The 20830-nt window shown below is 47.1% G+C and overlaps 1 protein-coding gene across 11 annotated transcripts in view; it reads left to right on the top strand.

Annotated features, from left to right (window-relative positions):
* DICER1 (dicer 1, ribonuclease III) overlaps window positions 1-20830 on the top strand; it is a 74425-nt gene that overhangs the window by 15281 nt on the left and 38314 nt on the right. For 5 of the 11 annotated variants that reach the window (XM_089322467.1, XM_089322464.1, XM_051839149.3 and 2 more), the window contains exons 2-8: window positions 9892-10080; window positions 10722-10884; window positions 11683-11813; window positions 12606-12740; window positions 13153-13313; window positions 15729-15897; window positions 17625-18097. In XM_089322467.1, the coding sequence (XP_089178593.1) occupies window positions 9937-10080; window positions 10722-10884; window positions 11683-11813; window positions 12606-12740; window positions 13153-13313; window positions 15729-15897; window positions 17625-18097 (1376 nt within the window). In that variant the 5' untranslated portion in view covers window positions 9892-9936. Of the gene's footprint in view, window positions 1-9696; window positions 9817-9891; window positions 10081-10721; window positions 10885-11682; window positions 11814-12605; window positions 12741-13152; window positions 13314-15728; window positions 15898-17624; window positions 18098-20830 lie in introns of all 11 variants that reach the window. The other 6 variants (XM_089322469.1, XM_089322470.1, XM_089322463.1 and 3 more) reach the window with 5 other exon arrangements.

Below are 20830 nucleotides of genomic sequence, written 5' to 3'. Positions count from 1 at the left end.
AACTTTTCCATTTGTTAGCTCCCACCCCAGCCGCTGGGGCTTATAAAAGTTCTTCTGATGGTGTTTTAATGTTCAGTGTTCCTGTCATGTCTGTTTTCCCCTTTTGTTTACATGCGACTTTTGGAAGTTGAGCATTTTGGGCTTCATGAGAGTAGTGATGAAATCTGGACATACTATTAGTAAAACTAATAGACTCTGTGGCACAAAATAAAATGGGTGAGTTGGAAGTTTTCTTTTGCCAATGTTGAAATCTCCCTGGGGCATTCTAGATGCCTTTAGGCTTCAGACTGGCAGGGTTGGCTGCCTCTCGCCAGGCTTTGCAGGGGTGCAGCCTCTCTAATGCATTTAGCTACTCCTGCGGGTTAAGCTTGTCCGCAGGCCTGAGTGCTTGTAGCACATCTTTTTCTTTTCTTTTCTTTTCTTTTTTTCTTTTTTTTTTTTTTTTGACAGCAGAGTGGACAGTGAGAGAGACAGAGAGAAAGGTCTTCCTTTTTGCCGTTGGTTCACCCTCCAATGGCCGCCGCGGCTGGCGTGCTGCGGCTGGCGCACCGCGCTGATCCAAAGCCAGGAGCCAGGTGCTTCTCCTGGTCTCCCATGGGGTGCAGGGCCCAAGCACTTGGGCCATCCTCCACTGCACTCCCTGGCCATAGCAGACAGCTGGCCTGGAAGAGGGGCAACCGGGACAGAATCCGGCACCCCGACCGGGACTAGAACCCAGTGTGCCGGCGCCGCAAGGCGGAGGATTAGCCTAGTGAGCCGCGGCGCCGGCCACACATCTATTTCAAAGTTACTTTATGTTTTGCTTTTTAAATATTATTTTTAAAGATTTTGTTGATTTGAGAGATAGAGTTACCATGAGAAGGAGAGACAGAGAAAGGTCTTTCATCTGTTGTTTCACTCCCCAAATGGCTGCAACAGCCAGAACTGTGTAGGTCTGAAGCCAGGAGCCAGGAGCTTCCTCCAGGTCTCCCACATGGATACAGGGTCCCAAGCTCCTGGGCCATCTTCTGCTGCTTTCCTAGGCCATAGCAGAGAGCTGGATCAGAAGAGGAGCAGCTGGGACTAGAACCAGTGCCCATATGGGCTGCTGGCACTGCAGGCAGAGGCTTAACCTATTGCACCACAGCACTGGCTCCCCTTATAAATATTTTTTAAAGTTATTTTTATTTTAACTCAATCCAGGTCCTCCATGTGGGCCGCAGGGACCCAAGTACTTGGGCCGTCATCTGCTGCCCCTGGGTGAGCATTAGCCAGAAGCTGGAATGGAAGTGGAACCAGGACTCAAACCAGATATTCCGATATGGGGTACTGGCATTCCAAGTGGCATCTTAACTGCTATGCCGAATGCCAGCCCCATATTTCAGTTATTTTAAAGGGACCTATGAGCTGGATTTTGTAAGCTTGTAATTTAAGTCATGGTCATCACTTAAAGTTAGAAAGTGACTTATTGGTTTTGTGTGTAATATAAAATAAATTGCCGTTGCACTTGGCGTGGTGTCATTCTAATATCTGTATAGAATTGTCTAGGTAAATAATTCGGGTAATTAAGCGATGATTTTGTAACAGCTGAGTCACACTGAATTTTAAAGGGTTGCAGCTCATGATCTTGGTTGTGGTGTTACTAGAGAAGAGGTGAGTTGACAGAGAACCCACCTAGCGTGGGTCACACCGAGGCCCTGTAGCGTGTGGGCTTTGCATCTGACCACTGGTCGTGGTACTGAATGGAATTAAAAAGCCAGAGAAGTCTGAGATGGCCTTGGAAACAGAAGCTGCCTGGCTGGGAGATGGGAGGCGTGCTGCTGGGAATGTCCTCGTGTACCGTGGTGTCTGTCGGCGCAGTAGTCTCCAAGGCGGATTCCCTGGGGGAGAGGCAGTTTCACGTGGAGAACTGTTCCCTGTGTCTAATTGGGTTGCACTAGCAAGTCTGTTTCTTTCCCTCCCTCCCTCCCTCCCCCCACCTCCCTCCCTCCCTCCAGTTGTGTTAGATAATAGTAATTTTTTACAGGGCAGGTCTTTCAGGTGTGTACGGTCATCTTGTCTCCTAATGGACACCCAGATCATTTTATGAGGGATCTTACTCTTCTAAGTTGCATATGAAAATTTTATCAAGTAGCGTATTTTTTATTGTTGGTGTTAGCAAATGAGTTGTCTCTTCTGAAATACTCTCTCTGGTTGCTTTGAGGTTACCTAGGGTATGAATTAACACAGACTTGGAAGCTGAAAGGACTTAGAATCAGCATTTATGGTAAATATGTATATTCTAAAGTAGTGTTAAGGTTGCCTCATTCTGCTTTGTTTACATCTTAGGAAAACACATTTATTTGTATGAAATGAGGAAGTGTGTCCTCTCTGGGAGTGTCCTAAAGCCCGAGAGTAAGTGCAGAGACCACAGCCCCTGGGTTCCTCCCAGCTGGCGAGAGTGGGGGCCTTGGGTGAGCCCCGGGCATCCACGCAGCGTGGTGGCAGGCCCGCCGGAATCCACGTGTGCTGGTTACAGCTTTCCTGTAGCAACAGCCGGTGCTGTCTTAGCTTTGACTGACAGTCTCTTGTAGGAGAGCCACCCAAATTCCAGTTTCTTTTCAACATTGTTGAATGTGTTCTTGAAGTCTTTTATTCGTAAACACACCCTAGGAGAGTCGATGGTGTAGGTTTTACTGCTCTTTGAACTTGTGCTTTTAACTGTGTTCTGGGAAAGTGGAGGTGCTCATCGGTTTCATCCGCGTGGGAAAGACTGGCTGCCAGGGGGTGTTGCTGTCTCAGCCACCTGCCTCTTCTGGTGACCACCTTTATTTCTCAAATATGCAGGTCTAGGAAGGGACACATAATTATTTCTAATTTTTCTGTAATCTCTAAAGTGCTGTCTTTGGATTTTATTTTCTTCGTTTGAATTCCTTGTATTCATTTTGAAATCTTTTCTTGAATTTCTCTCTAGTGTTTTGTTGCCCCCAGATCTCTGGGAGTTAGGCATGCTGCTGTTGCAGCTCCTTCTCTTGTTCTTTGTTTTAGGAGAAGACTTGGTACCCTAAAATAACTCAAATGTCCTTTGTTTAAGGTTTCATGTAATCAAATAATGGCCTTTGATTCACTTGTCGTGTCACAGGTCTCTCTGTACGTGTGTGTATGTTCAGTTTACAGGAATCTTAAACGTGGCTGTTTTTGAATTTATTTTTAGAGCAGAAGCTTGCGCATGCTGTGATTTTCCAATAAACTGCTCTCACAGTGTCAGAGTGCAGTTCAGACAGGAGCAACCCGGAGGCCTCAGACATTGAAATGGGAAATCTGTGATTGATCGAAACTGTGTGGAGAGAGGAAGAGAGCTTGTATTTTACTTAGATATTTCTAAGTTAGTAATAGATACAAGTTATGAAACAGCCTCTCCAGTGTCACAAATATAAATTGTTTGAACAGAAGTTTAAAATATGTAGTTGTAAAATACATATCACATCGGGTTATTTTTTGGCGGTGCCAAAGCCGTTAATGATTGTTCCTCCATGAAACTGTAGAATGTTTACTTACCAGTAAAGATTCAGAGGTTTTTGTTATGGCCAAGTTTAAACATCCTGAAGAAAGTAAAAACTGGCAAAATTATAGGGATTTCTGTTTGCACGCTATTAGATTGCCCATTGAGTTTTTGAATCTTGGATTCGATTTCCCTAAGTAGAAAGTACATTATCAGTGCCAGCCTCTGTGTATTAGATGAATGAAAATTAACTTAAATATTATGACCTTATGGGAAATGTAACTGGGAGGATTAAATTGCTGTCCTCCACTTCCTTGTAAGTCCTGTCTCTGCACCCGCCCTTCAGAGCTGGTAGGAGGGGCTAGATGTGCATTTCCAAACCAAATGGAAATTATCTGCAACTATCCATGGTGCTGTTGTTCCACTGTCGTGTGAACATCCATGAATCTCTGACTCATAAATATTTATCAGAAGTTTACTGACATACATGTGAAACATTAGAGTAGGAAGTTTAAGAGGCACCATGAACAAGGCGCACATCTTGTTCCTGCGGAGTGTGTGTCCAGGGAGAGTAGGCTGTGTGTGTGGGGGGTCTGTTGTGTGAGTGTATGTAACATGTAAATTGTGAAAGCACATAGAAGCTGTTGGAAGGTCTTTATGTCACTCAGGTGGACACTGTTTTCATGCCACAGACTTGCGTTGTTTACTGTGTCCTGGGCATGGCTCTGTGTAGTGAGTGATAAAGCAAGAGTAAGACTAACAATTGCAGACTGGTGCTGTGGTGTAGTGGGCTAAGCTTCCGTCTGCAACGCCGGCATCCCCTATGGGTGCTGGTTTAAGTTCCGGCTGCTCCTCTCCTGATCCAGCTCTCTGCTATGGCCTGGGAAGGCAGTGGAGGATGGAATGTGCTTGGGACTCTGTGTCGGGGACTGGGAGGGAGCTCCTGGCGCAGGATCTGCATAGCTGCAGCCTTTGTGGCCGTTTGGGGAGTGAACCAGTAGATGAAAGACCTCTCTCTGTCTCTCCCTCTGTCTGTAATTCTACCTCTCAAATAAATAAATAAAATCTTAAAAAAAAAGACAAACAGTTGCTCAAGGAAATCCTAGTCTAATTGAACATATTTAAGTGATAATAGAGATTTAAAATAAATGATCTGAGTAAGAATTCTTTTAACATGACAGAAGTACACTTTAGCCTATGGATTAGACAGGATTCCCAAAGCCTGTATAGTATAATTATTTGGAGCAGTTGAGTTGAGTGTGTAGCAGTAAGATTAAAATGCAGGGTTCAGTACTTAGATGGTCGGTTAGGGCCTTCATCTTCGTGGAGGTCGATGGGGAATGGTGTGAGGCAGAGACGGGACACTGCTCTAAGTGGGCGAGTGAACTGAGCGGGAGGGTGGGGTGGCAGAGGGTAGGCAGTGATGGGCAGGGCATCGTCTGGGGCCAGATGTCACAGAGGGTGGGCTTTGATTGGTTTCCTATTTTAATAGATCCAGTTTCTTTTCTGCAGATTCCCTGATAGTTTGCTTTATTTTCTTGCACATTGTTCTTCGTGAAAGCTAAGAGCCCTCATGTTTGGTGGTTGCACGTCTCACTTCTGCTTAGTCCACTCTGAGAATTCTTTTTATGGTGCGGTTGGTCTGCCTTCGCTTAGTTGGAGCCTGGATGCTGACGAGTGAGTACCTTCCGTTTCACTGTTGCTTGTTGTTCACATTTATTCCCAAGTTGATCCTTGGAAAGCTCCACCTAACCTTTTTTCAAACTTTGCCCAAGTTGTGCGTGAGATGGGGAAATTTAGGAGAACTTTGATTTCTGAGGGAAAAAAAAATGAGCTGTGACGGGATGCCAGGAAGCAGCGTGGAAGGCGAGTGAACTTACCGCTCCCCTGCGGAGCCCTTCACCTGTGGGTTTGGGGGTGCAGGGTCGTCGCGCGGGGTGAGCTCCTGTCTTGAGGTGAGGCTGTGCATGAGGAACAGTGGGGGTGGGGCTGCATTCCAGCTGAGGTTTGTTCTCCTCTGGGGGTCTTGGCCTGGCTTCCCTGGCCTGCCGTCTTCCTTTGTGGTCTTCCTCTTGTTTTCAAACAGAATTTCTTCCCTCCTTGGTTTACTAAGGAGGGAAAACTGTCCAGATGTTCCCCAGTTTGATTGTTTCTGAAACAAGTATTTGATTCTTGGCAGTTTTTAAAAGTATTTACTGACACCAAAAAGTGGAAAAACACACAGCTCATCAAGACGAATAAGGAGATTTCTGAGTCGCAGCGGTTCTCAGCGGCTTCTAGGTGGAACGCGCCGCGGTGGCTCCGAATGTGAGCGGTGCTGGCGGCCTCCTGGCTGCAGACAGCTCTGCGCTCCCTGGGCCCTGCGCATCCTGACTCCTCTCTGCTTCCTCTGGCCCTGCCGCTTCTCTTACTTCCTTCTGTTCGCTCCGTTCTGTTTAGGTTCCTTTTTCTCCTCTTTGTTTGCTTATACGTTTTTATTTTATCTTTTCATTTTGTTTGAAAGGCAGAGACAGAGCTTCCATCTGCTGGTTCACTCTCAAATGCCTGCACCAGCCGGTGCTAGGCCAAGCCCAGAGCCAGGAACTCCATCTGGGTCTCCCGTGTAGACAGCAGGGATCCATCTTTTGATCTGTTGAATCATCACCCGCTGCTCCCAGGGTACTGGGAGGGGAGCCGGGACCCAACTCGGGCACTCCCCTGTGGGATGCGGGAGGCCGAAGTGGTGAGAAGTACCTAGGCCTTTACCAGAAGCAAGGCATGGTGGTTTAGAGGATCATTTGTTTGCCTTTGTTCAGCAGTCAGACAGTTCAGCTCAAGCTGGCTTGGACAGTAGGGGTTTACTTATTGGCTCATGTCGTTAGAGAGTCTAGTGTGAGTCTGGGTTTTAGGTAGGGCCCACTTCCTTACTTCTGCTGTCTGCAGCGCTGCTTTTATCCTAAGGCCAGGCCTTTGGGTGGGTGTAGGGTCATTTCAGCAGCAGGTCGGCTTGATAATTTCCTTAGCTATGTTCAGAGGGAAGCAGAGTTTCTTCTCTCAGCCATCAATCAAAGTGCTAAACTTTGCTGTTGGGTTAGCATGAACCAGTTCCCTTTGCTAATGGGGGTTGTGTGCCCACGGGCTACTCTGGGTGACTGGCAGATGGCAGACAGTAAGCTCAGAAACTGGAGCCTTAGTGGCTTCAGTGAGCTGCTCTGGACTGAGACCCAGCAAGCTTGGACGAGTGCAGTGTGGACATTAGAGACAGCAGAGTCAGCCGGCATCGTGCCCCCCTGAGAACATAAAGGAGGGAAACAGTCGTCTGTGGTTGAGCAGGAAGATTTTTGCTGCAAGAGTACAAACAGGACAGACTGTGTACGTCACCGTCTTGCCCGCTTGCTGTGTTGGTTATACACACTGTGCACCTGCATATACACTCTGCAGATGAGCTTCTTCCACCATGGCCTTTTCTCCCTAGGACTCACTGTATAACGCCCAGGAAGAAAGATCCTTTTCTTACCACAGTGCAGTGGTTAAGCAGGGAGTTTAATCAGCAATTTAAAACATAGCCTGCGGGCCGGCGCCGCGGCTCACTAGGCTAATACTCTACCTAGCAGCGCCGGCACACTGGGTTCTAGTCCTGGTCAGGGCGCCGGATTCTGTCCCGGTTGCCCCTCTTCCAGGCCAGCTCTCTGCTGTGGCCCAGGAGTGCAGTGGAGGATGGCCCAAGTGCTTGGGCCCTGCACCCCATGGGAGACCAGGAGAAGCACCTGGCTCCTGCCTTCGGATCAGCGTGGTGCACTGGCCGCAGTGTGCCAGTCGTGGTGGCCATTGGAGGGTGAACCAACGGCAAAGGAAGACCTTTCTCTCTGTCTCTCTCTCTCACTATCCACTCTGCCTGTCAAAAAACAAACAAACAAACAAAACACATAGCCTGAGTAAGCAGATTCATACAGGCAGAGGGTGGCGTGGTGGTTACTGGGGGCAGGGGGAGGGGAGGGGGAGCTGTTGGTCAGGGGCTCCGCCCCTGCTGTTTGTAGATGAGTAAGTTCTAGATCTAATGTGCAGCATGAGGCCTTAAAGGTGGTACTATATTGTACACTTGTGTTTAGTGCTGAGAGTAATCTCAAGTGTTCTCACCACACTGAGAACAGGTAAGGAGTTGGCTATGTGAATGATTTGACCATGACCATCAGGTCACGGTGTATGTGGCAGGCAGCATGCTGTGTGCCTTCACAGAGCCAGTTTCAGTTTAAAAGCGTGTCATTTGTTCTCGTCTCTTACAGAGTCACGCCTGAGATCAGGAATTGCATTTAGTTGTTGGGTTTCTTTGTAGCCTTCTTTAATCTGGAAATTTCAGTTTTTCTCTGTGTTTTATGATATTGACATTTTGAAAGAATGTAGTCCCCTCCTCCCCTTTCAGAAAAAGTGTTGCTCTCATTTTTAGACTTTTCTGGAGCTGCTAGTTATTACTTTGATTATCCACACGAAAGGAGATGACAGATGGGGAGCACGGTGCTGCTGGTGCCTGGTGTGTCTGGCTTCTGGAGGTGGGGAGCAGGTTTGTACATCACTGCCTGCTTGCTCCTTCTGCCCACCACCAGGGTTAGGCTTATTCCCCGATGCCTCCCAGCAGGTGGTGAAACGTGAGGGCTAGGGCTGAGGGTGAATAGTCCTGCGTAGCAAGCAGCTTGCCGTCGTGTGGAAGTATGGTGGCACCGTGAGAATGGTAGCCAGTGCCAGTGCCTGCAGATCTTAGCGGGAGGCCCTCGTAGAGGAAGCTAAGTGAAATACATCTCCACGTGGGCTTTGCGGCAACTCTGTTGAGAAAATTCTGAAGTCCTGAGTAGCCAGGAAGGATGATGTTGGGGTGGGGAAGGGAAGGGAATGGCCGTTGGGGCCTTGATCCCGAACAGAGCGAACAGGTAATTTCTCAGGAGGAGCATGGCTCTCTTTGATCCAGGGAGAACCGTGGCTTGATGGTTTCTGCTGTTGCGCCTTGCTGGCGGCCTTCCTCCAAGAAGGTGGGTGAGAAGGCCGTGTGCTCTGCTCCATGCCTCTGTGCTGAGGCCCCCGGCCCCTGCAGCAGTGTGGCCTGCACCGTGCATTGGAGGTAGCACTACAGGTGGGGCTCCTGTTGGCTCAAGTCCTCTCTGCAGCCAGAATTGGGTTTTGTCCAAACTGTGCACAAAGCAGACCACACTGGAGACTTCCTGCTGGGTAGAGACGGCCGTGGTTCCGCGCACGTTAGGAGATGAGCTGAGTCTGCAGTTCAGAGGGGATGGAGTGGACACTTAAATGGTACGAGGGACGAGCACCTCTGCCAACGGTGGGCTTGGATTCACTGACCCTCTGCAGGCTAGGAACTGGAGCAAGACTTATTTTACGTGGTTGAACTTATCTGTGGGAAAACCTTTATTGAAGTACAGGAGAGTGCTAGGAAGCCATGAAAAAACTGTTATGGAACTCTGTGCTTTGTTTTATCTAGATACATGTTGAAATAGTTGGTGACCTATACAATTGTGATCAGTTGTCAACTGAGAAAAACAGCTGTGTTCCTGCTATTTTATCTTTTTTTTGGTAATTGTTCATGATCTTTTACTGAAATGAGATAATTTTGGCTGGCATTTGAATTTTTCTTAGGGTACAAGCACAGTGCTAAATACCTCCCACACACTGTGTCATTAAGTATCAATAAGAACGTCGGAATTCGCAAAGATCATTTGAGATAGACTTATGTATATACTTATATATTTTATATAGAGATGGAGCATCATTAATCGGAAAATCCAGAATTCAGGTTGAACATCTGAAATGTTCCAGAATCCAGAGCTTTTTGAGCATCTCAACGCATTGTAGACTTGGGAACATTTTGAATTTCTGATTTTTGAGTTAGAGGCAGTGAACTGATAAAGTCTAAGCAAATATCCCCAAATCCTCAACACTCCAAAACCTGGAGCACTTCTGGTCCCAGTCGTTTCACACTGACTGTCAGGGATATGCAGCCTGTGCACACATATATTAACAGGGTCCCATACTGTGCGTATTTCCTTTTAAAGGTATATTACGGGCACTGTTCTATGTGAGTACATGTATAGGTATTCTATTCTTAATGGATTCAAAGTATTCCGTTGTATAGCTAAACTACACAGTGTTTAGCTTGCTTTTTAATGAACAGATGTGTAGTTATTTCTTGTTTTTAAGTGGCAGTATAGCAACAAATACTGCTGTACTTAATTTCTGTACACTTGTGTTCCTAGGTGTGGAGCTGCCGCATCAGGTAAAGAAGGCTTGGCTTTGACCCTGATCCTCCTAGACCCAGGCAAAGCTAAAAGGACTGTAGGAAGAGTCTGGAAAGGCCCCGGGCATGATGCTCTGAGGTTCCTCTGGTTTCCTGCTTTCTTTTGTTTTACCCCTGCATGGTTGTGTAATGGTATTCTTTTTCCTTTTTGTAGTCAGCTGTGCTAGAACAAAAATGCAATGAAAGAAACACTGGATGAATGAAAAGCCCTGCTTTGCAACCCCTCAGCATGGCAGGCCTGCAGCTCATGACCCCTGCTTCCTCACCAATGGGTCCTTTCTTTGGACTACCATGGCAACAAGAAGCAATTCATGATAACATTTATACGCCAAGAAAATATCAGGTACTAATGAGAACACTAATACTGGAGCATTTTTCACTAAAATGGAATAAATTAGCATATAGTTGACATAACTTATAAAACTCATTTACCCTGTCCAGCCTCCTCCTTCTGATTAATTTTCTCAATCAGCAAGACTTTGTTCTTGATAGTCCTTTTCTCTTCTAACATCTGCCGGGTAGTTGATTTGAGAGTCCTAGTTGTGAAGTCCCATATTTTTTTTCCTTCCTCTGAAAACCTTGATATTCCTTAATATCCATGTGAGTGTGCTTGTCCTAAAGAGCTGGGTAGGAATTGAGATTGGCTCAAAAATGCTCAACCATGAGCTGGCAGAACCTTGGTTACTGTGACTGTAGTCGTTCATGGTATTCTGGAGAAGTCTTTGCAAAATAACTCTCACACAGACATTTAAATGCCACCTCAATGTGCATTTACAGCATAGCTGTATGTAATTGGTGTTTTTTCCTCTTATTCTTATAGAAAGATGTGGACAGTGTGGTGTTTTTTGATCTTGTGTTTGGCAGATTTATTGGAGGAAAATTTTAAGAAACAGTGAAATTCCCCGATTTAAAAACGAAATCCAGTTTTCTAAATTTTGTCCACAGGTGAGAAGTGTGTAATCTTTCTTTCCGCTGCATTTCCAGGTTGAACTGCTCGAAGCAGCTCTGGATCGTAACACCATCGTGTGTTTAAACACTGGCTCAGGGAAGACGTTCATTGCAGTGCTACTCACTAAAGAGTTGTCCTATCAGATCAGGGGGGACTTCCACAGAGATGGAAAGAGGACGGTGTTCTTGGTCAACTCTGGTAAGAACAGCCCATCTTATCAAGTTGGACGAGGGTTCGTGTGTGAGCGCTATGTTTAGTATCTCTGGGTGCTGAGCTGAATTTTGGAAGTGAAGAGAGCTTGCAGAGGTGCTTGCGGAGGCCGTGCCAGCAGGAATTCTGTTTTGTCTTACTTGACACTGAAATGTCCTCACACTGTATTTCTGGTGAGTGCTCACTCTTGGATCATGCTCTCATCTGTCACCGTTATTTTTGTTTTTGACACTTGAACATCCCAGAGTATGTCATAAGATGCTTGGTTAGGAGATGGGAAACTTCTAGATTTAAGTCTTTTGTTGTAACACCTGTGGAGAGTAAGTTATAATTGTTGCATGTCTGGGATTACATGTCAAATCAGAAAGGGGAACTGTGAGCTCACTGATGGCGTCCTGAGAGAACCGTGTCACCGTCCTGTGTCAGACGGTCTCGGCGTGGCTGCGTACTCTCTATGAGACGCTCTTCTTTCTTGGTGACGTGGCCTGGTTCTAGCGACGCGAGCTGGCGAGCTGGGCCTGGAGGCCGCTGCATTCCATCGTGGAGGGACAGCCCGAGGAGAGGGAGCGGGGGCAGGGTTCTCTGGGGCAGTGACAGCAGGCGAGGTGGTGAGACGCTAAGAGCTTTTTGGATTATAACCTGTGATTTTTAATTGGCTATTTAAAAGTGTGGTGGTCAGGTAGAGTATGCACTGATAGAGTTTCGGTGAGTGTCTCACTCATTAGCACAGAGAGGTACTGAGATCAGGTGTCTCATACTGACGTGGAGCATTATATTTGTGCACAGCAAACCAGGTTGCTCAGCAAGTGTCAGCCGTCAGAACTCATTCAGATCTCAAGGTCGGGGAGTACTCAGACCCAGAAGTGAACGCGTCCTGGACAAAAGAGAGATGGAACCAAGAGTTTGCTAAGCACCAGGTAAGGCTTGCAGAGACATCTCACTTTATAAATCCTACAAGTCCTTGATCTGTCTGTCTGAGAGGATGACCACCAAAAAATTACTAATCTGTGTTGCTTTTACCTTGTAGAAAAGACACCTGTCAGTGGGATTTACTTGCTTGAAAAACGCAAGATCCTTACAACCTAACTTGTCTATGGCCTGCTTTGACCATATTGAAAGTGGAGCAGTCCCTGGTTGAAGTCTTTAGGTCTTTGATGGAGGTGGTCTTCCATGTGTTTCGAGTAGCCAGGGCGTGTGAGGGCCTCTGTGTGTTGGGGTAACAGTGCAGTGCCTTAAACAGCCCACAGCCTGCTAGTAGGTCTTGCACAGTGGGCAGGTCCTCATTAACAAAGCACATCACTGGCCACAGAATGGAAGGCTGCAGAAAGAACACTTAGTGTGTCTTTCTCCAGAAGACCTTGTCAGTTCAGTGGGAAAACAGGTGACCGTTGGAATTGTTTTGTGACTTGACTGCATTGACAGGTCTCACCAGTCGAAATTTGACTGTGGGAACCTAAAAGCCTGATGTGTCATAAAACCTGGTTTCCATGATCAGAAATGTTTTCCTCATGGCCTTTTCTCATGCTTTCCTAAGTTGCTTCTTGGTTCCACTGTATGAAACTCTTTCCTTTTAGGATTTTTGTTTTGATTTTGACTAATGAATTTCTAAATTCTCACCTACAATACATTGGCTTCATGATCCGATTCCGTATAAGTATATCCGGGCAGATGAATGGCACATTTCTATACTGCTGTCCGTTTTATTTTAGGTTCTTATTATGACTTGCTATGTCGCCTTGAGTGTTCTGAAGAATGGTTACTTATCGCTGTCAGACATTAACCTTTTGGTGTTTGATGAGTGTCATCTTGCAATCCTAGACCACCCCTATCGAGAAATTATGAAGGTAACTTTTTAGACTGTATCACTCTTCATTCATGGCCAGAGTACTGCTACCAGATTCTTCTAGGATACTAGAAGTAATAGTATTAGTTACCGATATTGGGAACACGGTTCCAGTGTATGAATGCATAAATAATAAATTAGTGTTCATGTAAATCTACAGTAGATTTTAAACATCATAAGATACATAAGATCCCTGTTTGTGTTTTGTGGCTTATCCGAATGTTCCTTTTTGGGAAGATGACCTTTTAAGCAAGCTGCAGTAATGCTGTCCTTGGTAAACTCACGTTTCCACTACACAAACCTTTTCAGATGTGCATTTGTTGCTGGTTTGGGGGTGTCACAATATGGAGGTGTCTCTCTTGTTATGGCCTTGCAAAATGAAGTCTTTACTGTCAGTATTTTTATTATGTTAGCTCTGTGAAAATTGTCCATCATGCCCTCGCATTCTGGGACTAACTGCTTCCATTTTAAATGGGAAATGTGATCCAGAGGAGTTGGAGGAAAAGATTCAGAAGCTGGAGAAGATTCTTCAGAGTAATGCTGAAACTGCAACTGACCTGGTGGTCTTAGACAGGTACGGGCTTCTGACTGGCTCGGCTCTGAGGCGTGTTCCAACCCACGGTAAACCCTCAGTATCTCCGGGAGTACTTTGCCGCAGTACCGTTTAAGTCAAGAAACGGTTGTTAAAAGGAGTGTGCAAGACTTGGAGCTCTTTCTGTGCACAGTCGGCTGTGAGGGCAAGACTCTAACCTTGTTCCCGGAGTAACAGGCAGAAGGACTGCTGCCTTGGGAGGTGATGTTGCTCAAGGGCCACCTCTCCCTGTTGGCTGTGCTGCCGGGCACTGGGGCCTTGGACAGTAAATCTGCGTTCTTCGCTGTGTGTGTGCTTTGTTGTTCTGCCCTAACTGTCTCCTGTGATGCCTTGGGAGAACACGAGTTTGTTTAGGGAGTTCAGCAGTATACTTTACAGATCGTTTCAGTTACGTCAAAGCAGTCGTGTGTCTGCATCAGATGCGGCCTCACTAAGGCGAAGATGACCAGGTGGTGGTTCTGCAGGTAGAACACACTGGGAGACGGGGTCTCGGCCTGTGGAGTGGAGTCAGGGGCGTCTCGCTGTAAACTGCATGACCTCGAGGGAGTCACTGAGTTGCCCGCTTCTGTGGGATGGTGGTGACAGTGGTTCCATGAGCTCTCTGGTGGTCAGTTGTGCAGACCCGTGGGAGGCAGCTTGTGGTGTGCTTGTTGTTCAGCAGGTTTTGGGAAAGCGCTCTTTTTGTAGAGGGAGAGGAAAGTAACCCTTTGGATATATCCAACAAGTATCCAGGGGCCATGGGCACTGCAGGGTTTGTGACGGAGACAGGCAGTCTCTCGCGTCCTGAGCCAGCAGCGTCTATGATTGGAAGTGAAAGACTGTCCTTGTGGTTTGATCTGGCCTAAGTTAGGTTACTTGTCTATATACTAAGAAGTAGAAGCTAAATAATAACTGATAAGTAATCTATTGGTTTAAGTGTTCCTAGTTCTCCAAATGTGGGTTTTTTTGTTAAGTGTAAATTCTCATCTGGTTTAAGAAAAATGAAAATTATAGTTTGTAAATATGTCTTTACTGTGTTCTTAATAAAATCATAGTATGTAATTTTAGGGTATTATGTGTCATTCTGGTTGTCTTTTTTTAATATTTATTTATTTGAAAGGCAGAGTTACAAAGATAGAGGCACAGAGAGTGAGAGAGAGAGAGCTTCCGGTTTACTCCCCAAATGGCACCAACCGCCAGAGCTGGGCCTGTCCAAAGCCAGAAGCTTCCGTAGATGAGGGTGGTGGGGCCCAAGCATTTGAACCATTGTCCGCTGCCTGCCAGACATGTTAATGGGGAGCTGGATGGAAGTGGAACAGGTGGGACCTGAACCACCGCCCATGTGGAATGCTGGCGGTGTAGACGGTGACTCATCTGTGATGCCACAGCACTAGCCCCTCTGGTTGTTGTTTGTAATGAAAGGCATGTTAAGAGCCAAAGAATTATATCAAATGAATGGAAGTTGGGGAAATTTTCTTTATGAGAGCACATTAAAAATAAAAATGAGGGGCCGGCGCTGTGGCGCAGTAGGTTGGTTAATCCTCCACTTGCAGCGCCTGCATCCCATATAGGCACTGGTTCTGGTCCTGGCTGCTCCTCTTCCAATCCAGCTCTCTGCTCTGGCCTGGGAAAGCAGTGGAGGATGGCCCAGGTCCTTGGGCCCCTGCACCCACGTGGGAGACCAGAAGAAGCTCCTGGCTCCTGGCTTCGGATTGGCACGGCTCCAGCTGTTGCAGCCAATTGGGGAGTGAACTAGTGGACGGAAGACCTTTCTCTCTGTCTCTCCCTCTCATTGTCTGTAACTTTACCTCTCAAATAAATAAATAAAATCTTTTAAAAAATAAATAAAATTGAATTTGCAAACGCTACAAACCCCTGATAGTATAAATTTACTGGTAAGACTTCCCTGTGATTATCCTGCCATCGCTGCTTCTGCTTCTCAGAAGTAACCAACATTGAGTGTTTTTCTTAGAATGAAACAAGGGTGTTGGGGAGGCAGTGGGCTCAGCGGGGGCAGCCTTCTGAGGAGAGCAGCCTGGAGTGTTATTTGGACAGAGCACTTTGTGCCTTCAAGCCTTCTTTTTCTTCCTGTCCTCTGGGGTGAGGCTGGCCTTCCGGGGCTGTGTGGTCCTGCTGGTGTGGGAGGCAGCAGGTGCTTGCCTCCTGCTCCTCGTCTTTCTCTTCTTCTCACCTCTCTTTTTGAAAATATCTTCTAAGTAATAATTTACTAGTTTGCAAAAATGCTATGTTTCCATGGGAAATTCAGTGATATTGAGAAGCAATACTGACATAGCCCACTGCTTACATTTTGGCGTATAGTCCTAGTGTCCTCTTTCCTTTGTTATTGAAAAAAGAAATTTTAAATTAAAGCTATTTTCACCATTATGATATTGATAACCTTTGTTTCTGATCTTAAAGATCCACTTCTCAGCCGTGTGAGATCGTGGTAGACTGTGGACCATTCACTGACAGAAGCGGCCTCTATGAACGACTGCTGGTGGAGTTAGAAGAAGCACTTAACTTTATCAATGACTGTAATATATCTGTACATTCGAAAGAGAGAGATTCTACTTTAATTTCTAAACAGGTGAGCACACAGAAAGTAAGTATGCTGAGTGTAATAAGACGTCTGTTTAGTTTTAATATTAAACTAAAAATGTTTCTCATGAGGCCATTTTCTGTACATTGTAGTTTAAGGCCTTATCTTTTTAAATCCTTGACATTTTCCAATGAATACACCCTGTTAGGTTGAGTTTCTCTGACAGATACGTAATTAAAAACCGAGCCCCATGATCTAAGAGTTAGGATTCACATCATGGCTCTTGAAGTAGAAGGGTGAGTCCAGGTTTTTGGTCAGGTGATTTAGTTCCTGCTCGAACCCTTGGACAGCGGATTCTTCTGTTTCCTAGTGCCTGTCCCCGAGTGGTACAGCTCTGAGGAGAGAGCCCTCAGCGCAGCAGGTGCCACAGCAGCAGGAGCAGCACCCGTCTCCCAGTTGTTAGGATGCCACCCTAGACCTGCTCAGCTGCAAGTTCTGGACTGGGGGCTTGGCGCTTGACATAAGCAGGTTACATGGCTGTCTGCAGTGCTGGCATCCCATACAGGCACCAGTTCGAGTCCCAGCTGCTCCACTTCCAATCCGGTTCCCTGCTAATGCACCTGGGAATGCAGCAGAAGATGGCCCCACTCCTTGGGCCCCTGCACCCACGTGGGAGACCTGAGGAAGATCCTGGCTTCAGATTGGCCAGTGCAATCATTTGGGGAGTGAACCAGTGGATGGTCTCTGTCTCTAACCCTGCAAAAAAAAAAAAAAAAAAAAGTTCTGGGCTGGCGTTCCCAGAGCTGAATTTTAAGTTTTGAATGAGTTGTGTTAGGACAGCCCCTCTCCTGACCCTGGCACATTCAAGCTGGAGAACCACTGCTCTCAGACTTTGCAGCCAGTTCTGAGTGTCAGCATGTGGTGATCGTCATGTCCCTCCTGGTGACTTTGCCTAGAGCAACAGTTTCTCAGCCGCTGAATGTTTGCAGAGGTCGTATTCAACCCGTGGCCATGCCTTGGTTTAGCCTCGCTGTGGATCTCCTTTGGCTCTGGACTAGAGCAGTAAGATGCTGCATCGTGGGAGGCTCTGGGAGCAGAATTGGGAGAGGCTGTCACGTCGAGGAGCCCCGACCTGGCGGTTTCCTTGAAGTGACAGCAGAGGACGGTCGTGCAGTGGTTCTAGAACAGGCTGAACCCTCAGCCGGCAGTGCTGGCTAGGGACTGGCCACAGTTCATCCATAGTCTTTCTCCTCCTAATACTCATAATGGAATATGTATGAAACCAGGGGTGTTGTACATAGTTAAAGTTCAAGGAAAATTGTTTTGCTCTTCAAGTAAGAATAAAAGTGGCTAAAGTGAAATTGTTCCGAAGATGAAATCTATGGTAAAATCTCTTTGCTCCATAATTCTTTATGTAGTTTGGCAGTAGTAAGTGACAAAGATGTAGTTCTAATAATCAGAGATTTAAAATTAAGTTTGAATAGCTTCCTACGCTTGTCCTTTTACATTTGTATTTTTTTTTTGCTGGGAAGGAAAGAGACGGTTTTCAGCTCTCAGCACGTGGGTCCGCGCCCCACCTCCCCATATATATACAGTAGTGGAGCTTGAAAAGACGGGTGTCCCCCCCAAGCACAGGGAGCCAACCTCAGTGTCTGTATTGGTAGGGCGATTTCTTTTGAATGAGTAGACCGAGGACAGCTTAAATCCCAGCTGAACCTAATACGAAAATGCTGCATGATTATTCTCTAACGATTGGTGTTTTCCTCTTTTTGTAGATCCTATCAGACTGTCGGGCGGTGCTGGTAGTTCTGGGACCTTGGTGTGCAGATAAAGTCGCTGGCATGATGGTAAGGGAATTACAGAAATACATCAAACACGAGCAAGAGGAGCTGCACAGGAAGTTCTTACTGTTTACAGACACTTTCCTGAGGAAGATACACGCACTCTGCGAAGAGCACTTCTCACCTGCCTCACTGGACCTGAAGTTTGTAACCCCGAAAGTAGTGAAACTGCTGGAAATCTTGCGCAAATATAAACCATATGAGCGGCAGCAGTTTGAGAGCGTGGAGTGGTATAATAATAGGAATCAGGACAATTATGTGTCTTGGAGTGATTCCGAAGATGATGATGAAGATGAAGAAATTGAGGAGAAAGAGAAGCCAGAGACAAATTTTCCTTCTCCATTTACCAATATTTTATGTGGAATTATTTTTGTGGAAAGAAGATACACAGCAGTTGTCTTAAACAGGTAAATCTCGAAGATTAGCATTTTTCCCCTCTAGAACAAGGCACTTTTTGTGTGTGAAGTGACCCAGCCTGATAGCTTCGGCGCGGTTGAGTAGGGGCTGTGTGGTGTCCTAAGTGGTGTGGGAAGCCGGCCAGGGTGAACAGAAGGATGGCACAAGCGCAAGAGCTTCCCTAAAAGGCGAGCTGGATGTGACTGAGGTCTTTTTTTTTTTTAAGATTGTATTTATTTATTTGAGAGGCAGAGTTACAGACCATGAGAGGGAGAGACAGAGAGAAAGGTCTTCCGTCCATTGGTTCACCCCCCAAATGGCTGTAACAGCCGGAGCTGCGCCGATCCGAAGCCAGAAGCCAGGTGCTTCCTCCTGGTCTCCCACGCAGGTGCAGGGGTCCAAACACGTGGGCCATCTTCTACTACTTTCCCAGGCCACAAGCAGAGAGCTGGATTGGAAGAGGAGCAACCGGGACTAGAACCTGTGTCCACGTGGGATGCTGGCGCCGCAGGCGGAGGATTAACCTACTGCTCCAAGGCACTGGCCCTGTAACTTTAGATCTTACAGGGTGCTAATCCATTATAATTCATCTAAAATAGAGAACAAGTATAGAAAAATTAAGCTGCAATAAGTATAGCACTCATTTTGCACTCAGTTGTTAGACTCAGTTGATCGTGTGCTGGCATTGTGTTGGACTTGCACATCGAGCGCTCGCCTTCTGCTCATGTTAGCATGTATTTTATGTTTGGTATTGTGACTTTTTTTTGTTAAAGATGTATTTATTTATTTGCAAGGCAGAGTCAGAGAGAGAGAAAGAGAGAGCGAGCTTCCATCTGCTGGTTCACTCCCTAAATGCCTGTAATGGCCTGGCTGGGCCAGGCTGGAGCCAGGAGCCAAGCTTCATCCAGGTCTCCCACAAGGGTGGCGAGGCCCAAGTGTTCAGAACATCTTCAGCTGCTTTCCCAGGTGCATTATCAGGGAGCTGGATTGGAAGTGGAGCGTCGGGTACAGGAGGAGGCTTAGCCCTCTGCACTGGCCGTGATGTGTTGGGATTTTTTCCCTCAAGGTGATACTGTGAAATACGTGATTGGTCTTTTTACCCCTTTTCTGACAAATAATTGAAAATCCCTGGAATATTCAAAGACAAGGTTGGAGGGTTGAAACTTTGAGCCCCACCCCTGACTTCTGGGAGGGGGGAGGAGCTGAAAGTTAAGCTGATTGCAAGCGGTCAGTGACTTAGTCACTCCTGCCTGTGTAATGGAACCTCCATAAAACTCTAGAAAGACAGAGTTCTGAGAGCTTCTGGGTAGCTGAACACGTGGAGGTGTCTGGAGGGTGGCGGGCGCCCCTCCCCCTCCCCTGCCTTGTGCTTCTCTCCCCTTACTCATCCGGGTCCTTTGTAGCATCCTTCCTAGTACACTAGTGCACGTAAGTACGCGTTTCCCTGAGTTCTGTGGGCTTGTGGAATCCTGACTTGGCTGCTGGGTCAGAAGCACAGGGAGGGCGGCTGTGGCTGGCGTCTGGAGCGTGGAGCCCTCAGCCTGGGGCCTCTGACGCCGTCTGGAGGTGATGGTGTCGAGGACTCTGAGCTGGCGCCCTGCTCGGAGCTCCCGGCTGCTCCCTGGTGCGGGAAGTCGTCACGTGAGTCCTCTGTGTGTGTTGTGGTGTGAGAGCCGGGGAAAAACAGCTTAGTTTTCTAACACAACCAATGTTCCAAGTCGCAGTGGAAACGCTGAGGGGAGCTGGACTTGCAGTTGGGGTTCGTTGTAGACTCCGCACTGACGTTTTCTGAATCAGGTTGACAGTGTCGGGAAGAGTTCCGAGGATCTAGGCGAGGGTGACGGCGCATTCGAATTTTCGGTCGTGGGTTCTGACCCTTCCCTCTTCTGTCTCCTGGATGCAGTGCCCGCCGCGGAGCCGTGCCTGATTTGTGTCAGATGCTCGCGGGGCGGAGGGTCCTCCTGGTTTGCGAGTAGATGTGTGATTTTCCGTGAAAATCCTTGTTTTGTGCTTAGGACAATCGCCTTTTCTGTGAGACCCACTAATTGGCCAGAGTGATTCCTACGAGCCTTTTCTGCAAGTAGTGATCTCTGAGGGAAAATTAAGCTTTGTTTCCTGAGGTAATTTGGAATTTTTTTCTTAACTGCTTCTGAATGTTTGGGGTTTTAAAAACCTTTCTGAGTAACGAGCCGTTGGGCTCGAGGGCAGCCATCTGGCAGTTCCAGCCTGGTCATTTCCCTGCTGAGGGGCAGGAGGGAGAGGACTTGAGGGGCTGAGTTACTGAAGCAGAGGTTTAGGGTCGGAAAGGGACCTCATTGACTATCTAATCCAGCCCACTTACTCTTATAAAACACGGAAAGTGCCTCAGGGAGGAGAAGCGATTTGCTCCGAGTTAAATTGCTGGTCTGCGGCAGAGGCAGTTCTAGAATCCTAATAACCTAACCCTGGTTGCCCGTTCTTTCCCCAGTCAGAGAGCTCCTGGGCGTCTCGACACCAAAGCCCGGTGCTCCCCCGGGAAGGCTGCCAGGGCACGAGAGGAGCTGACCAGGGAGTGCTGCCTGGGTGCCGAGAGAGGCTTTGGAGGGGCAGAAAAGCTGAGCACTGAGCCTTCCAGCTCAGGCTGGTTGTGGGCTCCTCCCTGCCCCCAGCAGGGGGTGGAAGCATTAAACAAACTTTGTGGGGCTTGGAGAGGAGAAATGGGGTTCATTTTCTTCTTCCCTGTTTTCTGCAGGCATTTTATGTGC

This window comes from Oryctolagus cuniculus, chromosome 20 (assembly GCF_051225735.1).
Source record: "Oryctolagus cuniculus isolate XC-2025 breed Fujian yellow rabbit chromosome 20, ASM5122573v1, whole genome shotgun sequence".
Classification (NCBI taxonomy): Eukaryota; Metazoa; Chordata; class Mammalia; order Lagomorpha; family Leporidae; genus Oryctolagus; species Oryctolagus cuniculus.
This window is presented reverse-complemented; position numbering and strand designations above follow the sequence as displayed.